The sequence below is a fragment of the Bos mutus genome, chromosome 1, assembly GCF_027580195.1.
Source record: "Bos mutus isolate GX-2022 chromosome 1, NWIPB_WYAK_1.1, whole genome shotgun sequence".
Classification (NCBI taxonomy): domain Eukaryota; kingdom Metazoa; phylum Chordata; class Mammalia; order Artiodactyla; family Bovidae; genus Bos; species Bos mutus.
In genome coordinates, this window is record NC_091617.1 from 109962809 (window position 1) to 109984901 (window position 22093).

General features: G+C 40.6%; 1 protein-coding gene across 1 annotated transcript; it reads left to right on the plus strand.

The window, feature by feature from the left end:
- Positions 1–7509: 7509 nt before the first annotated feature.
- SSR3 (signal sequence receptor subunit 3) lies at positions 7510–20942 on the plus strand. The gene is made up of 5 exons (XM_005896618.3): positions 7510–7736; positions 8934–9060; positions 13177–13275; positions 17351–17482; positions 18540–20942. The coding sequence occupies exons 1-5, from the start codon at positions 7604–7606 to the stop codon at positions 18604–18606; spliced, it is 558 nt and encodes a 185-aa protein (XP_005896680.1). The 5' UTR covers positions 7510–7603; the 3' UTR covers positions 18607–20942.
- Positions 20943–22093: the final 1151 nt, after the last annotated feature.

Genomic DNA, 22093 nt, shown 5'->3' on the forward strand with positions numbered 1-22093 from the left:
ACAGGCATGACTGATTCAATCATTGGCCACTGGAGATGAGATCAGTTTCCAGCCCCTCATCTCTTCTCTTACCTAGAGTGAGTGGCAGGTGGAGTAGGGTGGGGTGGTGTTGAAAGTTCCAAGCCTCAAGTGGTTAGTTCCTCTGGCAACCATTTTCCCAGAGCCAGCTCATTAGCACAAACTCACACCCCACTCCAGTACTCTTGCCTGGAACATCCCATGGACGGAGGAGCCTGGAGGGCTACAGTCCATGGGGTCGCTGAGGGTCGGACACGACTGGGCAATTTCACTTTCACTTTTCACTTTAATGCATTGGAGAAGGAAATGGCAACACACTCCAGTGTTCTTGCCTGGAGAATCCCAGGGATGGGGGAGCCTGGTGGGCTGCTGTCTCTGGGGTCTCAAAGAGTCGGACATGACTGAAGCGACTTAGCAGCAGCAGCAGATAGGATGAAAGGGGCAGGGCTTATTAAGAAAAACCAGAGATGCTTTTCTCATCCCTATTACTCAGATAGTGCCAAGGATTTTAGGAGCTAGATTTCTTATTATGTCACAGGTTATTTCCTGGCATTTGATTTTGTTACTTTTGCCTTAAACAATTTGGGGTAGGGGTGGGGAGTGATACATAAACTGATAAATTACATTGACCAAAATTATTCATTTATATTTTCACTTGCTTATCCAATCTGTTTATATTAGTTTACTGTACTTCACATGTTTTGTTTTCATTTTTGGAGTTTTATGGCTTTATCGCAGGTGATGGGGGTCTCTTTCAGGCTTTAAGAGTGAAATGAGAAAGCCTTGAGGCCCTTTGGGGATTTCTCTTAACACCTCTTCTTTAATTTATGGGTGCTGGTGAGTTATGGCTTGTGCTTCCCACCTCTTCTCAGTCTGTGCCGTTTCTGTACACCTCTGTTAATTGTGCATCTTTCTGGGATTTTAGGTTCAAATTCACTGATACAGAATCCACTATGGAAAGCCCAGGTTTGCTCACTGAGGTTTCTCTATGGATTAGATACAGGACCCTATCTATCCAAGGATGGGCTGGCCAGAGCTGCTGTTGTGACATGACTCTGGAGGACAACTGGCAGAAAAGAAACTACCCTTGGCTACTTGTTCCAAATAGGACTTTTGGAGATGAGAACTTAGTAGCTGAGATGCCATTGGTACAGAGGATCAGTCATCAGTTCAGTTGCTCAGTCATGTCCAACTCTTTGCAACCCCATGGACTGCAGCACACCAGGCCTCCCTGTCCATCACCAACTCCCGGAGTTCACTCAAACTCATGTCCATTGAGTTGGTGATGTCATCCAGCCATCTCATCCTCTGTCATCCCCTTCTCCTCCCACCCTCAATCTTTCCCAGCATCAGGGTCTTTTCCAGTGAGTCAATTCTTCACATTAGCTGGCCAAAGTATTGCAGATTCAGTTTCAGCATCAGTCCTTCCAATGAATATTCAGGCCTGATTTCCTTCAGAATGGAGTGGTTGGATCTCCTTGCTGTCCAAGGGACTCTCAAGAGTCTTCTCCAACACCACAGTTCAAAAGCATCAATTCTTCGGTGCTCAGCTTTCCTTATAGTCCAACTCTCATATCCATACATGAATACTGGAAAAACCAAAGCTTTGACTAGATGGACCTTTGTTGGAAAAGTAATGTCTCTGCTTTTTAATATGCTGTCTAGGTTGGTCATAGCTTTTCTTCCAAAGAGCAAGCGTCTTTTAATTTCATGGCTGCAGTCACCATCTGCAGTGATTTTGGAGCCCCCAAAATATAGTCTGTCACTGTTGCCATTGTTTCCCCATCTATTTGCCATGAAGTAATGGAACTGGATGCCATGATCTTAGTTTTTTTAATGTTGAATTTTAAGCCAACTTTTTCACTCTCATCTTTATCTGGTACAGAGGATACCAGAACTCAGCTGTAGTTAAGAGCATGTATCCTGGAATCATATTGTCTGTGGTTCATAGCTTGATTCTACCACTTACTTATTGCTTAGGTGAGTTACTGTACTAATCTGTGCTTCAGTCTCATCTGACAAATGAGTTACAATAATAACATACATCTCATAGTGTTGCTGTAAGGATTAAATTAAATGATGTATGTGAAGGGTCTAGAATAGAGCTGGAAAGACTCAGTACTTTTTGGTTATTATAATTATCATGACTGCTAATTGGATACTTCCAAAGGTCTAGCCTAGTGCCTTTCACATGGTGGTTTTTTAATAAATATTTGCTGTATGAATTCATGAAGCAATGAATTAGTCACACAGCAGTGCCTGAAATATGTATTTTGGCTGAGTAAATTGTACCGCAGGTGGGACTTTAAAATATTGTATTTAGAGACTAATACAAATATCTCATCTTTTCTTTCAAAAATTATTTCTATAATGAGATTTGCATGTCAAATAGGCTTTTTAACAGAAAGTTACCCCACCCTATAGCCCCTAAAGTAGTACTAGATGATCCATTTGTTAACCTTCTAGCAGCAGCAGTTTAAAGCTAGTGTAAAGCTAGCAGTGGTTTTCTTTATGGGCTAAGCAACTTGCAGTGCCTACCACAGAAAGATATATTAATTTTTAACTTGCCAAATTTCTTCCATAAAGCCAATAGCAGTGGATGAGAGAAACTTGTTATACATATCCCTGCCAGCAATAAATATTACTGCTTTAATTTTTTTCTTTTTCATCCTGTTAATGTGAAGTGATATAATGGAAATTTTAAGCTTGAAATTCACAAATTAGAAACAGGCTGGTATGGAATCAAGTCCATCAATCTGGCTCCTTCATAGAGCTGAATGTTATTGAAACAGGCGAAATACACTGCAGATCTTTGTTTGGACAGAATCTACTACCCACCCTTTGTTTTTTTAGCAGATGGTTAGCACTGCTTGTCCAATGTGCCATGGCCATATATGTCACCTACAGATGATCCTTAGAACTTGCTGTTCTTCCAAAGGTACTAGAAAGTATTCAGTATAAAAACACACTGCGTCAGTACTTCAAGTGTGCTATTATATCTTCATGATTATCACGAAAAAAACCTTCTGTCATTAGCATCATTGTTTATCACAGGTCTTTAACTTACCCTCAAAATTTCAAATTGCTACTATTTTAGATTCTTTTCATCTTCTTTTTTAAAAAATATTATTTATTTATTTATGGCTGTGCTGGGTCTTCGTTGCTGGGTACAGCTTTCTCTAGTTGGAGGGCGATGGCTTCTCATTGTGGCGACTTCTCTTGTTGCAGAGCACAGGCTCTAGGGCGTGTGCGCTCAGTAATTGCAGCTTGTAGGCTCCAGAAGTGGGCTTATTAGTTGTGGCACATGGGCTCAGTTGTCCTGAGGCATGGGGGATCGTCCCAGACCAGGGATGAAACTGGTGTTCCTTGCCTTGCAAAGTTGGATTCTTAACCACTGGACCATCAGGGAAGGCCCTTTCTTCTGTTCAAATTTACTACCTTTGGTTTTCCTTCTTGGTTTACAAAATGCATTGATTTTAATCTACTTGCCATTTTAAACTTTTATCTTTTTTGTTTAAATATTTTTGTCAGGTGTAATTCTTTTTAACCTCATCATTATTCTTACTTTCTTCCTCTTTCAGTTTTGTCTAGCTTGTTGATTTTTGTTCCTTTTGATCTTATAAGTTTTCTGATTTTATCTGTTATCTTTTTATATCCTTGGTTTATAAATAGAAAGCAAGAAATCTAGTTAAAGAGACAGATCCAAAAGGTTGTGCTGATGATTTGATCACAGATAAGACAGAAAGGAAGGAATCAGTGTTATTGCTGCTACTGCTGCTGCTAAGTCGCTTCAGTCGTGTCCGACTCTTAGTGACCCCACAGACTACAGCCTACCAGGCTCCTCTGTCCATGGGATTTTCCAGGAATCAGTGTTGCAACCTAACAATTTAGCAAATGGGTGAGAGAGGATGTGATTTACTAAGGTAGGAAAAACAGAGAAGAATATTTTGGAATAAAAAATATAAAAGTTTCTTCACTATCACTATTGACTGATTTGATCTCCTTGCTGTCCAACACCACAGTTCAAAAGCATCAATTCTTCAGTGCTCAGTTTTCTACTGGAAAAATCATGGCTTTGATTAGCCAGGTCTTTGTCGGTTAAGTAATGTCTCTGCTTTTTAATATGCTATCTAGGTTGGTCATAGCTTTTCTTCAAAAGACCAAGTGTCTTTTAATTTCATGGCTGCAGTCACCATCTGCAGTGATTTTGGAGCCAAAGAAAATAAAGTCTGTTACTGTTTCCATTGTTTCCCTATATTTGCCATGAACTGATGCTTTTGAACTGTGATGTTGGAGAAGACTCTTGAGAGGCCCTTGGACTGTAAGGAGATCCAACCAGTCCATCCTAAAGGATATCAGTCCTGAATATTCAATGGAAGGACTGATGCTGAAGCTGAAACTCCAACACTTTGGACACCTGATGCAAAGAACTGACTCATTGGAAAAGACCCTGATGCTGGGAAATAGAAATTGGGAGGAGAAGGGGACAACAGAGGATGAGATGGTTGGATGGCATCACCGACTCAATGGACATGAGTTTGACTAAATTCCAGGAGTTGGTGATGGACAGGGAGGCCTAGCGTGCTGCAGTCCATGGGGTCCCAAGGAGTTGGACACAACTGAGTGACTGAATTGAACTGAATTGAACTTATGGGACTGGATGCCATGATCTTCATTATTTGAATGTTGAGTTTTAAGCCAGCTTTTTCACTCTCCTTTTTTACTTTCATCAAGTGGCTCTTTAGTTCCTCTTTGCTTCTGCCATAAGGGTGGGGTCATTTGCAAATCTGAGGTTATTGATATTTGTCCTGACAATCTTGACTCCAGCTGTGCTTCATCCAGTCCAGCATTTCACATGAAATTAAATAAGAAATGTGACAATATACAGCCTTGATGTACTCCTTTCTCAATTTGGAACCAGTCTGTTGTTCCATGTCCAGTTCTAACTATTGCTTCTTGACACACATACAGATTTCTTAGGAGGTAGTAAGGTGATCTGGTATTCCTCTCTCTTCAAGCATTTTGCAGTTTGTTGTGATCCACACAGTCGAATATGAATGCGAAGTAAAGTGGGCCTTAGGAAGCATCACTGCCAACAAAGTTAGTGGAGGTGGTGGAATTCCAGTTGAGCTATTTCAGATCCTAAAAGATGATGATGTGAAAGTGCTGCACTCAATATGCCAGAAAATTTGGAAAACTCAACAGTGGCCACAGGACTGGAAAGGTCAGTTTTCATTCCAATCCCAAAGAAGGGCAATGCCAAAGAATGCTCAAACTACCGCACAATTGCATTCATCTCACATGCTAGCAAAATAATGTTTGAAATTCTCCAAGCCAGGCTTCAACAGTATGTGAACTGTGAACTGCCAGATTTTCAAGCTGGGTTTAGAAAAGGCAGAGGAACCAGAGATCAAATTGCCAACATCCATTGGATCATTAAAAAGCCAGAGAGTTCCAGAAAAACATCTACTTCTGCTTTATTTATTTATTTATCTATGCAAAAGCCTTTGACTGTGTGGATCACAACAAACTGTGGAAAATTCTTAAAGAGATGGGAATCCCAGACCACCTGACCTGCCTCCTGAGAAATCTGTATGCAGGTCAAGAAGCAACAGTTAGAATTGGACATGGAACAATAGACTGGTTCCAAATCAGGAAAGGAGAACATCAAGGGTGTATATTGTCACCCTGCTTATTTAACTTATAGGCAGAGTACATCATGAGAAACGGTGGACTGGAAGAAACACAAGCTGGAATCAAGATTGCCGGGAGAAATATCAATAACCTCAGATATGCAGATGACACCACCCTTATGGCAGAAAGTGAAGAAGAACTAAAGAGCTTCTTGATGAAAGTGAAAGAGGAGGGTGAAAAAGTTTGCTTAAAACTCAACATTCAAAAAATTAAGATCATGCCATCTGGTCCCATCACTTTTTGTAAATAGATGGGAAAACAATGGAAACAGTGACAGAATTTATTTTTCTGTGCTCCAAAATCACTGCAGATGGTGACTGCAGCCATGAAATTAAAAGACACTTGCTCCTTGGAAGAAAAGCTATGAAAAAAAAAAAAGAAAGAAAGAAAAGCTATGACCAACCTAGACAGCATATTAAAAAGCAGAGACATTACTTTTCCAACAAAGGTCCATCTAGTCAAAGCTTTGGTGTTTCCAGTAGTCATGTATACCTGAGCATTGAAGAATTGATGCTTTTGAACTGTGATGTTGGAGAAGACTCTTGAGAGTCCCTTGGACAGCAAGGAGATCCAACCATTTCATTCTGAAGGAAATCAGGCCTGAATATTCATTGGAAGGACTGATGCTGAAGCTGAAACTCCAATACTTTCGCCACCTGAATGGAAGAGCAGACTCACTAGAAAAGACCCTGATGCTGGGAAAGATTGAAGGTGGGAGGAGAAGGGGATGACAGAGGATGAGATGATTGAATGGCATCACCGACTCAGTGGACATGAGTTTGAATAAGCTCCAGGAGTTGATGATGGACAGCAAAGCCTGGTGTACTGCAGTCCAGGGGTTTATAAAGAGTCGAAAATGATGAATGACGGAACTGAACTGAACATAGTCAAAGGCTTTAGTAAAGTCAACGAAGAAGTAGTTGATGTTTTTCTGAAATTTTCTTGCTTTTTCTATGAGCCAACGGATGTTGGCAATTTGATCTCTGGTTCCTCTGCCTTTTCTAAATCCCACTTGAAAATCTGGAAGTTCTCCATTCAGGTACTGTTTAAACCTAGCTTGGAGAATTTTGAGCATTACTTTGCTAGCATGTGAAATAAGCGCAATCGTGTGGTAGTTTGAACATTCTTTGGCATTGTCTTTCTTTGGGATTGGAGTGAAAACTGACCTTTTCCAATTCTGTGGCCACAGCTGAGTTTTCCAAATTTCCTGGCATTTCCAGTGCGGCACTTTATTTAACAACATCATCTTTTAGGCTTTGAAATAGCTCAGCTGGAATTCCATCACCTCGACTAGCTTTGTAGTAGTGGTAGTGATGCTTCCTAAGGCCCACTTGACTTCGCACTCCAGCATGTCTGGCTCTAGGTTAGTGATCACACCATCGTGGTTATCTGGGTCATTAAGAGCTCTTTTGCATAGTTCTTTTTATTCTTGTCATCTCTTAATATCTTCTGCTTCTGGGTACCCACAGAGCCAGTTAAACCATACTCTCCATGAATGAATGACCATAAGACGAAGAGCTTCGTGTTTTGGAATTTCCAGGGTTTGGAAAGCAGGAGTCTATCAGCATCTTTGAAATAAATGTTAATAAAGTTTTGTTACAATCGCCCACTGAACTACAAGTCCCGGCCTCCTCCTAGAAAGTGACGAATCACGTGGCCGGCTAGGAATCCGGAAGTCTGGCCCGCTTGCCTAATCACGCCGGAGAAACCTACAGAGTGGCGCCAGACTGGCCAATCCTGCGGATGTTTGTTCCAAGCCCAGGCCGGGTCCCGCCTCCTCGCGCTGCGCTGACTGGTCGTTAGCGGATACGGTGGCTGTAGAGGCGGTAACAGTGGCTTCTTCCCCGCTTTGCGCGAGGTTCCGCGCCCGTCCCGCGGCTCCGATTCCACCATGGCTCCCAAAGGCGGCCCCAAGCAGCAGTCCGAGGAGGACCTGCTCCTGCAGGATTTCAGCCGCAACCTCTCGGCCAAGTCCTCGGCGCTTTTCTTCGGGAACGCCTTCATTGTGTCCGCCATCCCCATCTGTGAGCGCTTGGAGCGAGACGGGCTGGGCTGGGCTGGGCTGGGCTGGGCTGGGCGGGGACGTGGCAGGGCCGTGCAGAGGGCTAGGCGTGCGCCGGAACCCGCGCTGTCCCCCAGCTCCTCCTGGACTCAGGGGCTGCACGCAGCCTCTGTGGGCCTCCGTGATCTGTCCGGAATCGTGGTGGGTGGCATCCCAGGAAAGTCATTGTAGCACGTTGTAAAAGTAGGCTAGCTCATTCCCAGGCCTCAGGTCTGCGGATTGTGAGTTACTGGTTCTGGGATGGCGGCCTCAAATCTGTTTTTGAACCAACACCCGGGTTAAGATCTTGTGATGCTAACAGGCATATCGCCTGTTCTTTCCCCACCCCCTCGCCCCGTATAACTATCGTTTGCTGTTACGAGATCTTAAACTTTTTACTTACTTTGGAGAAACTCATGAATTAGGTTAGAGACATTAACACTCGCACTGAATTGTAAATATAGCTTTAGAACCGGTTCACACAGAACCGGTTATTTTCCGAAAGAAGTTGAACCATTGCCAAGGCCCCAAGCTCTACTGTGTTTAAACTTTTTAATAATTCTGTTAGGGCAATTCTAGAATTCTTACTTGAATGGAAAAAACTTTACAGCCTTGGCCAAGGTTGTTTTTAGAGTTTAGGGATCCCAAATGTCAATTGCCTCTCTCCTACATTTTTGCAGTGGTGTTGGACAAATCCAGATGTATTTTCTCTCCCGACTTCATAAAACCCAGCGTGCAATTAACATGGTTCAGTGACCGCACTGTGCATTGCCTTGATTTCAGATAACAGCCACGTCAGCGTGTGAACTCTGGTTTGGGACTACACGTGGAGTCTCGGAATGACTTGTAGTTAATGTAATAGTACCCTGAAGAATGAAATTTGAAGTCTCAATCGTGATTTTTTTGAGCCAGAGTTCTCATTCTAGAAGCAGCAGAAATCTCATCATGGACTAGTTATAGGAAGGTTATGTTTTTCAAGTATTCTGAACCAGAAACAGTTGAGACTTAACTTTTTCCTGGATATCACACTTAGTTCTTCTTACACTGTATTGGATTCCCTAATCCGGGCTGTATTTTACCAGGTTTAGCTATAATTATTAATAACTCAGCAGGTTTTCGTAACTGGGTGGTAATGTTTTGTTTCTTTTTGTATTCCCCCACCCCTTTTATCTTAATTCAGGGTTATATTGGCGAATATGGCATATGGATCTTATTCAGTCTGCTGTTCTGTATAGTGTGATGACCCTAGTAAGCACTTACTTGGTAGCCTTTGCTTACAAAAATGTGAAATTTGTTCTCAAGCACAAGTAAGTATATTTCTCAAGTGAAAGTAAATATTGTTGCATTTTTATATAGTAGGGTGTCTTCTGAAAGACTGTTTGTGTGCGTGAGTTTTGGTAAGCATTAATTTGAGATATATTTTTATGTATATTTGGGGGGAGATATGTGTATGTATATTTGGATTAATTTGAAATATATGTGTATGCATATACACATATGTGTTTATATTTGGGGGGAGATAGATGTGTATGTATGTTTGGATTAATTGGAAATATATGTGTATGTATATTCGGGGGGTATGTATATATGATTGGAAAATATGTAATCATAAATAATGGTATGAAGGAATAGCGACTAACTGAAAAGCAGAGACAGTGCTGTTAACAGTGCTATGGAAGTGGGTGTTGAGGTTGGAATTAGAACACTTACGTACTAGCCTTAATCATGGGGCTCAGAAAAGCAAACCCACCAAGTAAATTAACATTTTTAAAGTCAAATGGAATTCTGGAAAGAATTGTTCTGGACTGTCCATGTAGAATTTTTGGATGTGAAAGAAGTGGTCTTTTTTTTCTTTTACTCAACCTTGACATTTTTAATGCTAATTAGGCTACCATATTTCCTCTGTTTCTTCATTTTGTCATTTCACTCTCCTAATAACTCTTCATGACATTCTTTTTTCTAAAAGTATTAAAACCAGATTCTTCCAGGCCCTTGGAATGTGAATCCTCTGCCTCCTACCAGTCAGGCCTCATCTTTTAGGATTGGGGCTTAGGGCTTCCAACTCAGCCTTTGAACATGACTCCTCCCTTCCCTCATTTAGAAACGTCTCCCTTTCTTTCCATTCTTACGTGTCTGTTATTTTAAGCCTTAGGAATCCTTTCCAGAGAAATCCTAACTGTCTTTATTGTTGCTGTGTCAAGCTTTCTGGTGATGAGGAGCAGAAACACCTTCAGATGATCTCAGTTACCAGGGATGATTGTGAGCCTCCCCACTGTCGTCCTGGATCCTTAGGATCCTTAGGAGTCTAGGTTGTGCCTGACAGTTGCTGGAACAGCTAAATCCAGGTCATCTCTGTTGTCTTCCTGCTTGGCAGCCCCTCTTCACCAGCTGCCATTTCAGAATTCAGCCCGCCTCGGCCTCTGCTTTTCTGGGCTGTCCTTCTCATGAGGTGTGGCCATCTGTGGATAGTGAAGTCCTCAGAGTGGGTGTTTTGCATGACCCATCCTTTGTGATTCCCTTGGACCTCGGTCTCTTTGGGACCTAGTGTTTTTCACTTGTTCTACATACAATTTTTCATTCACCTTTTTGGAGTCAAAAATCATGCTCTTTCCTCTCATTTTTACTTCCCGCTTTTTGAGGACAGCTTCCATGTCCTTTGTTTATTTCTCTTACCCTAATTAATGATACATTTTGTTTAGTTCAGTGAAATTTCAGTGATCTCTGCCTGTAATGTGGAAGACTTGGGTTCAGTCCCTGGGTAGGGAGGCGTTCCCTGGAGAAGGGAATGCCTACCTACTCCAGTGTCCTTAAATGGAGAATTTCATGGACAGAGGAGCCTGGTGAGCTACAGCACATGGGGTTGCAAAGAGTTGGACAAAACTGAACGACTAACATTTACATTTACTGATTTAATAGGATCTCTGAGTGAAATTATTTTTTAGTCATCATAGTTTTGGTTTAATATTAAATACTGCTAGTGACATAGTTTTGGTTTAATATTAAATATTGCTAGTGACATAAAAACTCCTACAGATTGCTAGGATTGTTAAGGCTTAAAGAGCCAGCAAGATGCTGAGTGTGGGCAGGTGTTGGTAGTGGAGGGAATGGCTTCAGAGTCTATAGTCTGTATTCCAGTTCCCGCTCTCCTGCTTTTTAAGTGCAGACCCTTGGGCCTGCATTTTATCTTTTGAGACTTCAGGTTTCTGGGCTGTAAAATGGGAGTACTGATGGTACCTCTTGGGATGGTCAGGATTAAATATGGTACATGCAACATGTAGAGCATGGTGTTTGGCATGTAATAAATGTGTGCAGTGTCGGAGAGGTTGGAGGTGAGAGAGCCCATAGGAATTTCTTTTAACGTGGTATGATTTTTAAGATGTTTATGAAGATTTTTTTTTTTTTTAATCTCAGTTGGCTGGGTGCTGGGCCCCTGCATTTGCCTCTGTCTTGTTTCAGAGCATTTAGCGCTGAGTGAGATTTGTTTGCTGAGACCACGGAGATGGAGGGTAGGGCTGAGTTGTAATAAACCTACATTGTGGTTGTTAATGTCTTTTTAGGCAAGTATAGAATTTTAGACATAGAAATTAGTTATCTGGGTAAGTGTCTTCAGGACAGATGATTGACTATTTGTCTGAGAGATGCCTAGAGCCAGCTCTTTTGAAGATAGTTTATTCTTACGTCCTAGCACCCTGACAGTTGAGGTGCGTGCGTGCGTGCGTGCGTGCGTGTGTGTGTGTGTGTGTGTGTGTGTGTTTTCCCCCCTCTGCTCAGCTAAGAAAGGTTTTTGCTGTAAACCGTGTCCATTTCTTATCAATTGGCCTTTCTTAGAAAAAAGCAGTCTTGTGTGAAGTTCAAGAAACATTTAGTGAGTGCCTTGGATTTGCTGGAGAGTCTCTGCCTGCAGAACAGAATTTTACGTAATACAATGAGTCAGGGATAGCAGGGCATTATAATGTTCTATTTAGTGTCTTAAAGTAGCTCTTAAAACAGCTACCTGCTCCCTTAGCTGCTGTTTTCTTTACATTTCAGAACCTATTTCCTTTTACCTATTTTCTAACTGGTTTTCCTCCCTCCAGTGATCAATTTGTGGACAAATACATTAGTCAAAGCTGACTAAAGATTTTGTTTTTAACAGTGTCACTTCTAATTTGATAATTGAGTGAGAGAAAGATAAAACCAACCCAAATTTGGGGCTTCTCAGGAGGTTCAGTGGTAAAGAATCCACCTGCCAATGCAGGAGATGCAAGAAACGCGGGTTCGATCCCTGGGTCAGGAAGGTCCTCTGGAGTAGAAAATGGTTTAATTTGTAGCCCAGAAGCCCATGTTGTTGAAGGTTGAAAGCTATTGCTGTTCATGATCTTGGGGTTTTCAGGAATCCATCCTGATTTTTCCACAGTTTTCCTTGGTCCACTGACCAGAACTTAATGTAGTATAGTTATGAGGGATTGGAACATAGATTAAACAGATGTCTGTCTCTCTGGTCTACATCTGGGGCTTGTTTAATACGTCTCAGTATTTTGTTGAAAGTTTTCTTAGTGAGACTTTGTAGGCAATTGCACTATTTTGCTTGTGATCAGTTATTACTTTTTCTGTGTTTACGGGTAGTCAAGTTTGTCCTATATTATGAAAAGTAAATCATCAAATTTAAATGTCTAATCTTTGGGAGGCTTTTGTATTTCATCATAGGTTAACTTTTGTCTTCTCTTTTACTAGCAACCCCATCTGATAAAATTTATCTTGTAGATTTTTTTTTTTTTTTGGATTATGTCTTTTTTTTTTTATCTGACTCATCACTAAATATTCTTATCTGATTTCTCAAATGACACTTTCAGCCTTTTCTGGCTGATTCCATATTATCTCTTGGTGCAGCTCTCAAACCAGTAGTTTATTTAACAAACTGCTATGGTCAGTCCTTCACCAGGTGGTAATATTTCTTTTTAGTGATATTCCCCTTTTGAATAGAGTTAAAAGCTTTACTTTAAGATTTTAGATTTCTCTAAGCTTAATTTTCTCTCCTGTTATATATTGGAATTGAAAATCATGTGTCATTTACTAGTGCCTTAACAAATTTATTTGTGGAACAGTTAATTTATGAGTTAAAACAAAGTGGAGCTATAATGATTCATAATTAAATTGTGCTAATAGCATTTGACTTTTATTTCCATATTAAATACCTGACTTTTGAAAATTCTCCCTTTTAAGCTGAATTCAAAACACATCACTAATAAACCCTGTCTTGGAAGTTTCCTGAACTCCCTCTCTTTTGGCTAGTATAGTGTAATAAGCTTGGAACTTTCTGTCCAGCTTGTTTTCTTGAAATGTATGATACAGTTGCCAGGACAAGCTCGGAGTACAGAGTGTTTCTGAGAGAGAGCAGTGTTCACTCCTGGTGCATGTGTAAACTCTTTTTCTTTTCCTTTCAGAGTAGCACAGAAGAGGGAAGATGCTGTCTCCAAAGAAGTGACTCGGAAACTCTCTGAAGCTGATAATAGAAAGATGTCTCGGAAGGAAAAGGATGAAAGGTTTGACTCCCTATTTAAAGTGTTTGTGGTAACCAGAAAGGGGGTTATTTGTAGAAAATAAAGTTTTTTTGGTTTCTGCTTAAAGAACATGGGTATCAGAATTGTCTGAGAGAAATGTTGGTGTTGTAGAAGTTGTGGTAATGAGGATAATTGTCCTTTTGAGTGTTTATTACCACCAGATACTTTCCTCCAGAGAGCCCCACGAGGTAGGTGCTCTTGTTTTCCCCACTTTATGCCTGAGGACTCTGAGGTACAGAAAGCTAGGGTATGCTGCTCCAAGGTCATAGGTTAGTGTGTGGTAAGGCCAGAGTGAGAACACAGGCAGTCTGACATGAGCTTGTGCTCCACTGCTCTGCTGGATTAGGAGCGTGCAGAGCTGTGTGCAGTGCTTGGCTTTGCCACTCATTAGCTGTGCAACCTTTAGGTATCACCTAACCCCTGTGTCTGAAGGCTTTACATTGTGTTCTATGTAAGCATTTTCAGGTGGTGGTATTTCTGCTCCTGAATGTCCCTGGGCACATCTGGTTGTTGGACGTCTGCATTGTTCGGGAAAAAGAAAACAATTAGGTTTGTCTCCTGTTGCCCAATTCTTTGCCATATTTATTAGCGCCATCCCCAGTTTTTCCTGCCGGTTGCTGTTAGAAGTCTAACGAACAATCTAACGTCTGAATACAGGTGTCTGAACGACTGAATAAACTTGTGCTTAAGAGTTGCCACATGGTTTAACAAAGTCGGAAGTTGAGCCTGTTTTCATGGATCTTAAGTTTAGTATCCATAGGTGCTTTGTGAAATGGAATTTTTATCCCACTTTGCTCCAGAAAGACTTTGTGGGGACTTAAAATATTAAGTTGCATATAAAACAAAGCAGTACAATTTTAAAAGATCAGAAACCGATGAAAAGTAAGAAGAGGTGGATGAATGAGGACCTCAGGGTTAGTTACAGCAGTTGGACACAGAACTTAGCTCTGAGCTTCCAAGTGTCAGAGGGCACGTCTGAGGTCATCCAGCTTTCATTGTCGGATGAGAAGCAGCAGGCATGTCCTTCTGAAGAGAAACTTTGCTGGCACTGAATCTTGGACAGACTTTATCAAGTGGATCCTTACGTAAGGGACACAGAGTAACTTAATGAACAGTGTCTTCTACAGTGGTTTTGGACAGGCACCAAAACATTACTGAAGTGATTATGTCCTATGAATCCTTCATAAAACTGAAGGAACACTATTAAAGTCCTCAGAGCAAAGGCCTGTGTTTCAGGGAGCAGCCTTAAGGACTTCTGGCTCTGTGTAACTTTTTGATCACAAATTTTTGCATAGGGATAGATACTAGAGAATCTAGACCACTTTTTTTTAACCTTTTTATTGAATTACAATATTTATTAGAACAGTGGTTCCTAAATTGGAGTGCACTTCATCGTTACCCAAATTTCAAAATGCTTTGTATAAGCTTTTGCAATCTTAGAGGTTTTAGATGACTAATTATATCAGAGATGGCAGATGGGTCTCTCTGCCCACCGCAGACTTCCTGATTTGATCTGATACTTGCTCTTCATCCTGGGATGTGTCTCAGAATCTTTCACAGCACGGAAGAAAGGTAGTCTTCACCAGCAGATCACTTGGAATCGGAAATGAAGTCTCTTTGCCATTGGCTGGATCAGATATTTCAGATTAGGGTGAAGTGGAGGTTTATTGATATTTAAAATTCAGAGCATCGGAAAATGATAAAGGTCTGTTCTTGTCATCAGTAGAAGTTTGTGCTGTTTGTAATTGTGGCCTCTCACAAAGGCCACACTGGATACAGTTGTACCAAGGGCTGTAGTCATTATTGATGCAGTAACTGGATACACAACTCCGTTTAAGATCTAGTGTTTTTTTCCCCTCAAAAGACTAGTTGTTTCCAAGAGATTTAAGAGAAGGCTTATTGGCATGTTTCTACCCAGATGGGTATCTCTCGAAGTATGTGCCACTTTGAACTGCTTTTCCATCTCTGCAAGGATGGAAACTAGCAGAGGAGGATTGGATTCATTAATGCTTGTCCCAGGATATGAATTGTTTTTTCTCCTTGACTTACTGATGGTCCATTGTTAGTATTATCAGATTGTAAGACTTGCTGAGTATGGTCTCAACTTCTCTCCTGTTTTAGGAAGTACTCCTTGGACAAAGAACCACTTGAGAAGTGCTCTCTCAAACTAGGTTTCCTACCAGTGAGGCTCTGGCAGAACCACTGCTGATGAGGGGGATCGGGAGTCCTAACCTTCTTCAAAATAAACCAGGATATGGCTGGACTAGAACAAGTTCTGAGAGCTGCCAGACAGTCCTGACTGGGTATACCACCATGTAACTCATGGCCTTTGGGAGCTGGGACAACCTAGATGATTGAACCACTCTTTCATGAAAAACATCTTGAAGTCAGTTCTGATTCAGGGCTTGGCAGGGAGTTCGGGAGAAGCGCTGTAGTAGAAACGGGATAATTTAATTGCCAACAGTAAAATCATGCCTGTAGCCTATTTAAGGAGCCTATCTTCACTGGGTCTTGTGCCAAAGTCTTAAAAACAGTGTTTTGTAGCATTAAACCATGTACAGACTATGGACATTTCTGGACCGGGCTGGTGTTTTCTTTGATTATTGATAGAATGGAATATTGTATTAATTCCAAATCATGTATTTTTTAAATTTACTTTTAAACTTCTCTGAAATCAGAAGCTGCTTTATAGTTGATAGCTGCATTTAATATAAGGTCCTTTACATCTCCCAAACTTTACAGTAGACTAAGATTTACTAAGTTGATGGTATCCACAGAATTAAGGAAACATGGCATATATATTAGAAACCACGAATTTCTTCCAGTGAAGACAAGGTGCTAATACCTTTGATTTAGCTCCTTTACGGCCAGGCTTGTTGACTTTGCATTACAACAGTTGGTGAATAAAACATGGCAGTTACAATGACATTAGCCATGTGCTAGCCTTAGGATTAGTTGGGGGTACCATCTGACCCCAGAGTAATGTATTTTTCTGGAGGAGGAAGCATCAATGGCAGTGACTTTGAGCCTTTTAGATGACCCACAGTAAAAATATTTTACTATTTGACCAAATACTTTTACATACACACAAGTAAATGTTGCATAGAACAAAGTTATTACCCTATTGTATGTGATGCACTTGATACTTTTCTGGTTTTTTTCCTATTTCATTTTTTTTTCTTTAACATGTTGGTCACAACTCACTCAGTAATTTTTCCTGAACAGTGGATCCACTCAGTTGATTTCACATCCCATTACTAGGTTAGAACCTATCTACTCGTTTAAAAATTGCTTTACAAAGTTAATTAACTGAGGAGAATAAAGACCCCCTTATTCACAGGCACCCTGGAACTTCCTGTTACCCCTGTGAAATGGTTAAAAAAAAAAAAAAGTGGATTAAATAAAAAGTAAGTGGGTTTCATGGGAGTAAAAATTCCTCCTAATGATCAAGCAGATTCTTAGTTCGAATTAAATAAAGATGGCTAAAGAGAGTCACAGACAAGTCTGTTTCTGTGACGTGACAGCTGGTTTTGTCCATGGGCTTGTCTTAAGGTGTAACATTGAAGGCTGAAATCTGTAGACTGTAGAGAGTTTCAAGCCTGCAAACGGGTGAGAAAGCCCTTTCAGGCTGCTAATCAATAGTTTGTTTTTGGTGAGTATCTAGAGAAAGATGCCAATTTTGGTTGCTGGTAAAACCAAGCTAATTGTGATTAATCAGTTCCTTCTTCAAAAGCTTAAACTGCTGGGGAAAAAAGTAATATACCTAGCTACTTGAGCATCGATAACTATTAGTTCCCTGACCAGGGTCTGAACCCAGGCCCTGGCATTGAAAGCACTGAATCCTGACTACTAGACCACCAGGGAATTTCTGAGCATTGATAAAATGAAATATCTTTTTTAGTAGAATAAAGGGGACAATGCTGACTGAATTTAATATTAACACATTCTGCCCAGAACACTTAAAGAAGAACTTACCTTACAATGAGCTAGAACCATGTGGTATTTAACATTTTTAGTGCCTACTGAAAAACTAAATGACTTGTTTCTGTGTCCACAGAATCTTGTGGAAGAAGAATGAAGTTGCTGATTATGAAGCTACAACATTTTCCATCTTCTATAATAACACCCTGTTTCTGGTCTTGGTCATTGTTGCTTCCTTCTTTATACTGAAGAACTTCAACCCCACAGTGTATCCTTTTAAAGGTTGATTATCCTTTTTAGAAGTCTAGAAACAGTTCATTTTGGTTTTTATTTGTCTAAGTGGTTTGGTAACAAAAACTGCAAAGGGAGTCAGTCCCTTAATAAGCACTGTGACCTTAGGCATGTTTCTGGATGTTTAAAATAAGGGCTTTTGTTTGATTTGAAGTTCTTTTAATTTTATGATCAAGACTTTATGATAAATAATGGGTATTGCAAAGCAGTCTTACATATATGATGATGTGTACCTACCTGGTTTAAAAAAAACAACATGCTAAGGAGCCAAAGCAAACTTACCTTCTTTGACAGCTCCTGGCATAAGCCCTGTATCTGCTGGTACTTTGGGGCTTTGGGGTTGGGTGAATAGCCAGTGAAGTTAAATTGGCACATTTTATAACAGCTTAATAGTGTTTCAAGTTGCTCTTAAGTTGAACTTTTGGGCAAGAATCAGTCTTCTCTTGCTAAGGTAATTTATTAAAAGTGTTATCCAGGAATGTGCAGCCAAATTTTCAACAGTAGGAGATTCTGATGTAATAAAATAGCAGATACTCTCCAACTTTTATCTTCTGGGAATACTGGAGTGATTTGCCCCAAACACTCTAGTCCTGAGACTGAGAGTAGCTGCAAACTTTGTGAACCTCCTTGCTTTCACAGGCCAGCTGTAGCCAAAACACTGATGGACAAGGAAAACTTATTTTTGCTTTGCTGTTGATGCGGGGGTTGGTAAAGAAATCAAGTCTCTTCTTCCTCCCTATGTTCTTTGATCAGCTCTTTTCTTGAGGGTTAAATGGAATTCAGATGTTTGCTTTGTGATCATGTGTTCTAGGTTTGTCTCAAGTGTTTTCTGTTGGAACGTATTCCCTGTGAATGTTCTTCGTTCTTTATAGTCTCCTCTCTGGTAAATTGTATTTGCAGACAATGAGACTGCACATTATTGTCGTTAGATAGTGTGTCAGGAGGAAAACAGTACATTCCAAGGAGGTGGGTTCTTTTTGTTCTGTTGAAAACCAATTTGGGGTTGATTTTTCCTTAACATTGAATTCTTACAGGAACTACATTTTGTCCATAAGTGCTTCCTCAGGCCTCATCGCCCTCCTGTCTACTGGTTCCAAGTAGACTGCCTCAGCTTTGCCACCCCCTCCTCCCCGTCGCCCTGACTTTGTATCTATGGGTGGCCTGTGGTATGTGGAAAAATAGCAGGGTGGTCAGGGTGGAAGACACACAAGCTGTTTTTATAAGTCTGGAGTTTAAGGGTTTAAAAAACCCAGCAAAATGTAATTCAATATTTGTTTATTGGCTCTTTTTTTTTTTTTTGACAGATTGTTGAAATTAAATGAATTGAAAGGGAAACTCAGAGTACCAGGACATTTATTAAAAGGCAAAAAGTGTTGCAATCACAAGTGTTACAATCACAAGAGGAGAAAATAACTTGTTTCCTTGATTTGTCAGAGGTCACAGTAACCTGGACTGAGCTGTTATTATTTATAATAGTAGCAAGAAGTTAATAACTGGTTCTGTGTGTTCCAAGCACAATATTACAACTTTTTTTTTTTGTTTTGAGCCATAAATATCAGAATGAATCGTCTCCCTCTGGGGGACTGAACAGAAGCATCATGCTTGCAAGTCTCTGACTTTGTGATTTGAAATAACTCAGTTAAAACATGGTTTCTCCAACTGGGAGAAGAGAAACTTGTGGAAAAGTTGTGTGTGTTTTTTTTCTAAGAATAAAGGCAGCCAAGGTAATAGCCTAAAAATAGTACCCAGGCATATGAGTTGTCCTGTGGGGTTAAAGCACACACTGTTCGGCTCTGTAGCATTAGCCCTGGGTGGGTGTCCAGGGAGGTTAGCTCAACCCCCCCATGTTGGTTTGACCTGTTAAGAGAATGGAGTCATTGTTTCCTCTTGACCAAGGTCTCCCATCACTGGAGGAATGTTCAGTAAGAGTCTCTATCCTGAATATTGACATGTAGGAGACCAAAGTGATTTTTGTGATCTTAGTTCTGGAATTCTAAAAACTCTCCAAGGAATTACAGTGGTTTTGGTACTGCTCAGCATTTTTCCATGAGGACTTTCATAAATTTGACCTTTAGTCCACAAGTTCCCATGAGCTGTAAACAAAATACCTGTCTCTTCAGTCTTGGTGAAGAGCAGTCTCCTTCATTTTTTAACCAGGGTGTTTATAGCTAATTGTTTTTGTGTGATTTGAGAAAGTTTGAGCTTTTCTTGAACTTTCATCACTTAAAAGGTCATGGACTCACAGGTGGTACTAGCTTTTGACCACATTCAGTACCTTTCTGTAAACAGTTTGTTCTTGTTGTTGTTCAGTCGCTAAATTGTATCCAACTCTTTGTGACCCTATGGACTAGCTCACCAGGCTCCTCTGTCCATGGATTTTCCAGGCAAGAATACTGGAGTGGGTTGCTGTTTCCTTCTCCAGGGGATCTTCCCGACCCAGGGATCGAACTTTACCATTTGGGTATCCCATTCTACAAGCAATACCCCAAAGGAAATATGTTCCCAGTTTCTAATCTTTAATATTTGTTTGCCACTTCTAAATTTAAGGTAAATGTCGCATTCACTGTTTATAGAAAGATATTCACCAGGAGTTCATCTTCAGTTTCCATCTGTTGGAAGTTTTGGGAGGTCACCTAAGAACCTGGAAGGAAAATGAGCTAGGAGTACTTTTGCCTAGTGACCCAGATCATCATTGTTTTCAGTTGAGGATTATAGTTCATCATGGCTTCTAGAAGTTTGCAGATCTTTACTTTTCTCTGGTACCTGTTACCCGTGCCATCACTGAATAATATGGAGTGAATGGGGGAAAAGTCAGAAGTACCCTGCAAAGTGTTAGTATAGCACATAAGAATTAATTATGTTTTAACTTTTTTTCCCTGTTGATTAATGAGTCAGTAGTTTGACTGGTGGCCTGCTGTTTATACCAAATGTGTCTGCTTATTTGACAAAATGACTGTTCAACAAGCCACCAATATTTACTATTTGTTATCAAAGTTGGGCCAATTTTTTACCTGTAATTTTTAACGTGCAAGTAAAAAATTGCCACTAGATGGCAGTGCCTGTACAAATGGGAAAAAATTAGTGTTATAATACAGTATACCTGAGATGGGGTGTCGAAATAGGGGCATCAGTGTTAAATTCTTAGTACAGTGTCTCTTGAATTAATAAACTGAATAATTTGTAGGAAAGTGAGGAAGCAAAATTTGGTTTTGTTCCTGAATTGTTCCTATGGCAGTATTTGTTTTTAATCATAGTAATAGTTTCTATACTGTTAGATAAATTCCTGTGTATCAGTTTCTTATGGTTCCACAGTTTCTATTAAGGACTTAGCATGCAGTGCTTTCCTGTTGGGAGCTGCAAAACCTTTCCCCCAGTCCTCTCCGCGTCATCTGGAAAGACTAGCGCACAGAATTACGATGTACTGGATCTGGCTTAGTTAGTAAAAATCAGCTGTAGAATTTTTATCTTAAAAATACCCCATGTCCAACACCAGGAGAATTAAAGAGGTTTTACTCTAATTGGGATTCAGAGGGATTTAATTCCAGTTTTGACACCCCTTGTGATAAGTGCTGGAACATTTTACGTTTCCCTGTTTTTAGTTTATTCATTTATTATAACCTAATAAGAACTTGGGTTGAAATAATTCTTAGCCAGTAAAAATTTACTGTCTATTTGGTATATTATTCTAACTTGGCTAGAATAATTTGAAACAAGTTTGAAGTTAACAAATATGGAGGTTGGATTTATACTCAAAATTCTTCTTGCTCTTTTTTTTTTTTGGCTGCACCGTAAGCCTTGAAGGATCTTAGTTCACCAACCACGGATCAAACCCAAGCCCTCTACATTGTAAGCGAGGAGTTTCAGCCACGGACCGCCAGGGAAGTCCCCATAGCCAAGCTTTTTTAACTTAAAAAGTCACACACTGTTAGTTTAAAGCTAAAAAAAAAAATCACCCCTGAAAGACCTCTAGATGGGAGCACAACATACTGGATTCTAGGCCTGGTTCTGCCATCAGCTTGCGTATGAGTTGGGGTGAGTCCTTTAATGTCATCAGGTCTGGGTTCCTCATTTGCAAGGAGAGGGATGGGCCCAAGGATGGCAAAGGCCGGTCAAAGCCCTGACATCTCTCCAGTGACCCCTGGTGCACACTATGGATGAAGATGAAGTGGCAGTTCTTAAAGTGGGAAGCCAGACACAGGGCTTCTAGTTTTTATTTCCCTTGGCTGAAGTTTCGGTATGTGGCTGGCTGCCACCCAGGTTACCCTTTGGAATGGTATGTTCTCTGCCAAGGAAGTCTTTCCAGAAAAGAGCAGAAAATGAGAGTGCATGTGGAAATTTTTCTTAAGGATAAAATTGTGAAATGTATTTATCTAGTATATTCACCAGAGAAGGCAATGGCACCCCACTCCAGTACTCTTGCCTGGAAAATCCCATGGACAGAGGAGCCTGGAAGGCTGCAGTCCATGGGGTTGCTAAGAGTTGGACACGACCGAGCGACTTCACTTTCACTTTTCACTTTCATGCATTGGTGAAGGAAATGGCAACCCACTCCAGTGTTCTTGCCTGGAGAATCCCAGGGACTGGGGGG

What these genes read in the sequence shown, in the direction of transcription:
- SSR3 (XM_005896618.3), top strand. Translation starts at nt 7,604, where the DNA reads ATGGCTCCCAAAGGCGGCCCCAAGCAGCAGTCCGAGGAGGACCTGCTC. An exon ending in TGTGTCCGCCATCCCCATCT is followed by an intron (nt 7,737 to 8,933) that starts GTGAGCGCTTGG and finishes ATCTTAATTCAG; the next exon opens with GGTTATATTGGCGAATATGG. An exon ending in AAGAACTTCAACCCCACAGT is followed by an intron (nt 17,483 to 18,539) that starts GTATCCTTTTAA and finishes GAATTCTTACAG; the next exon opens with GAACTACATTTTGTCCATAA.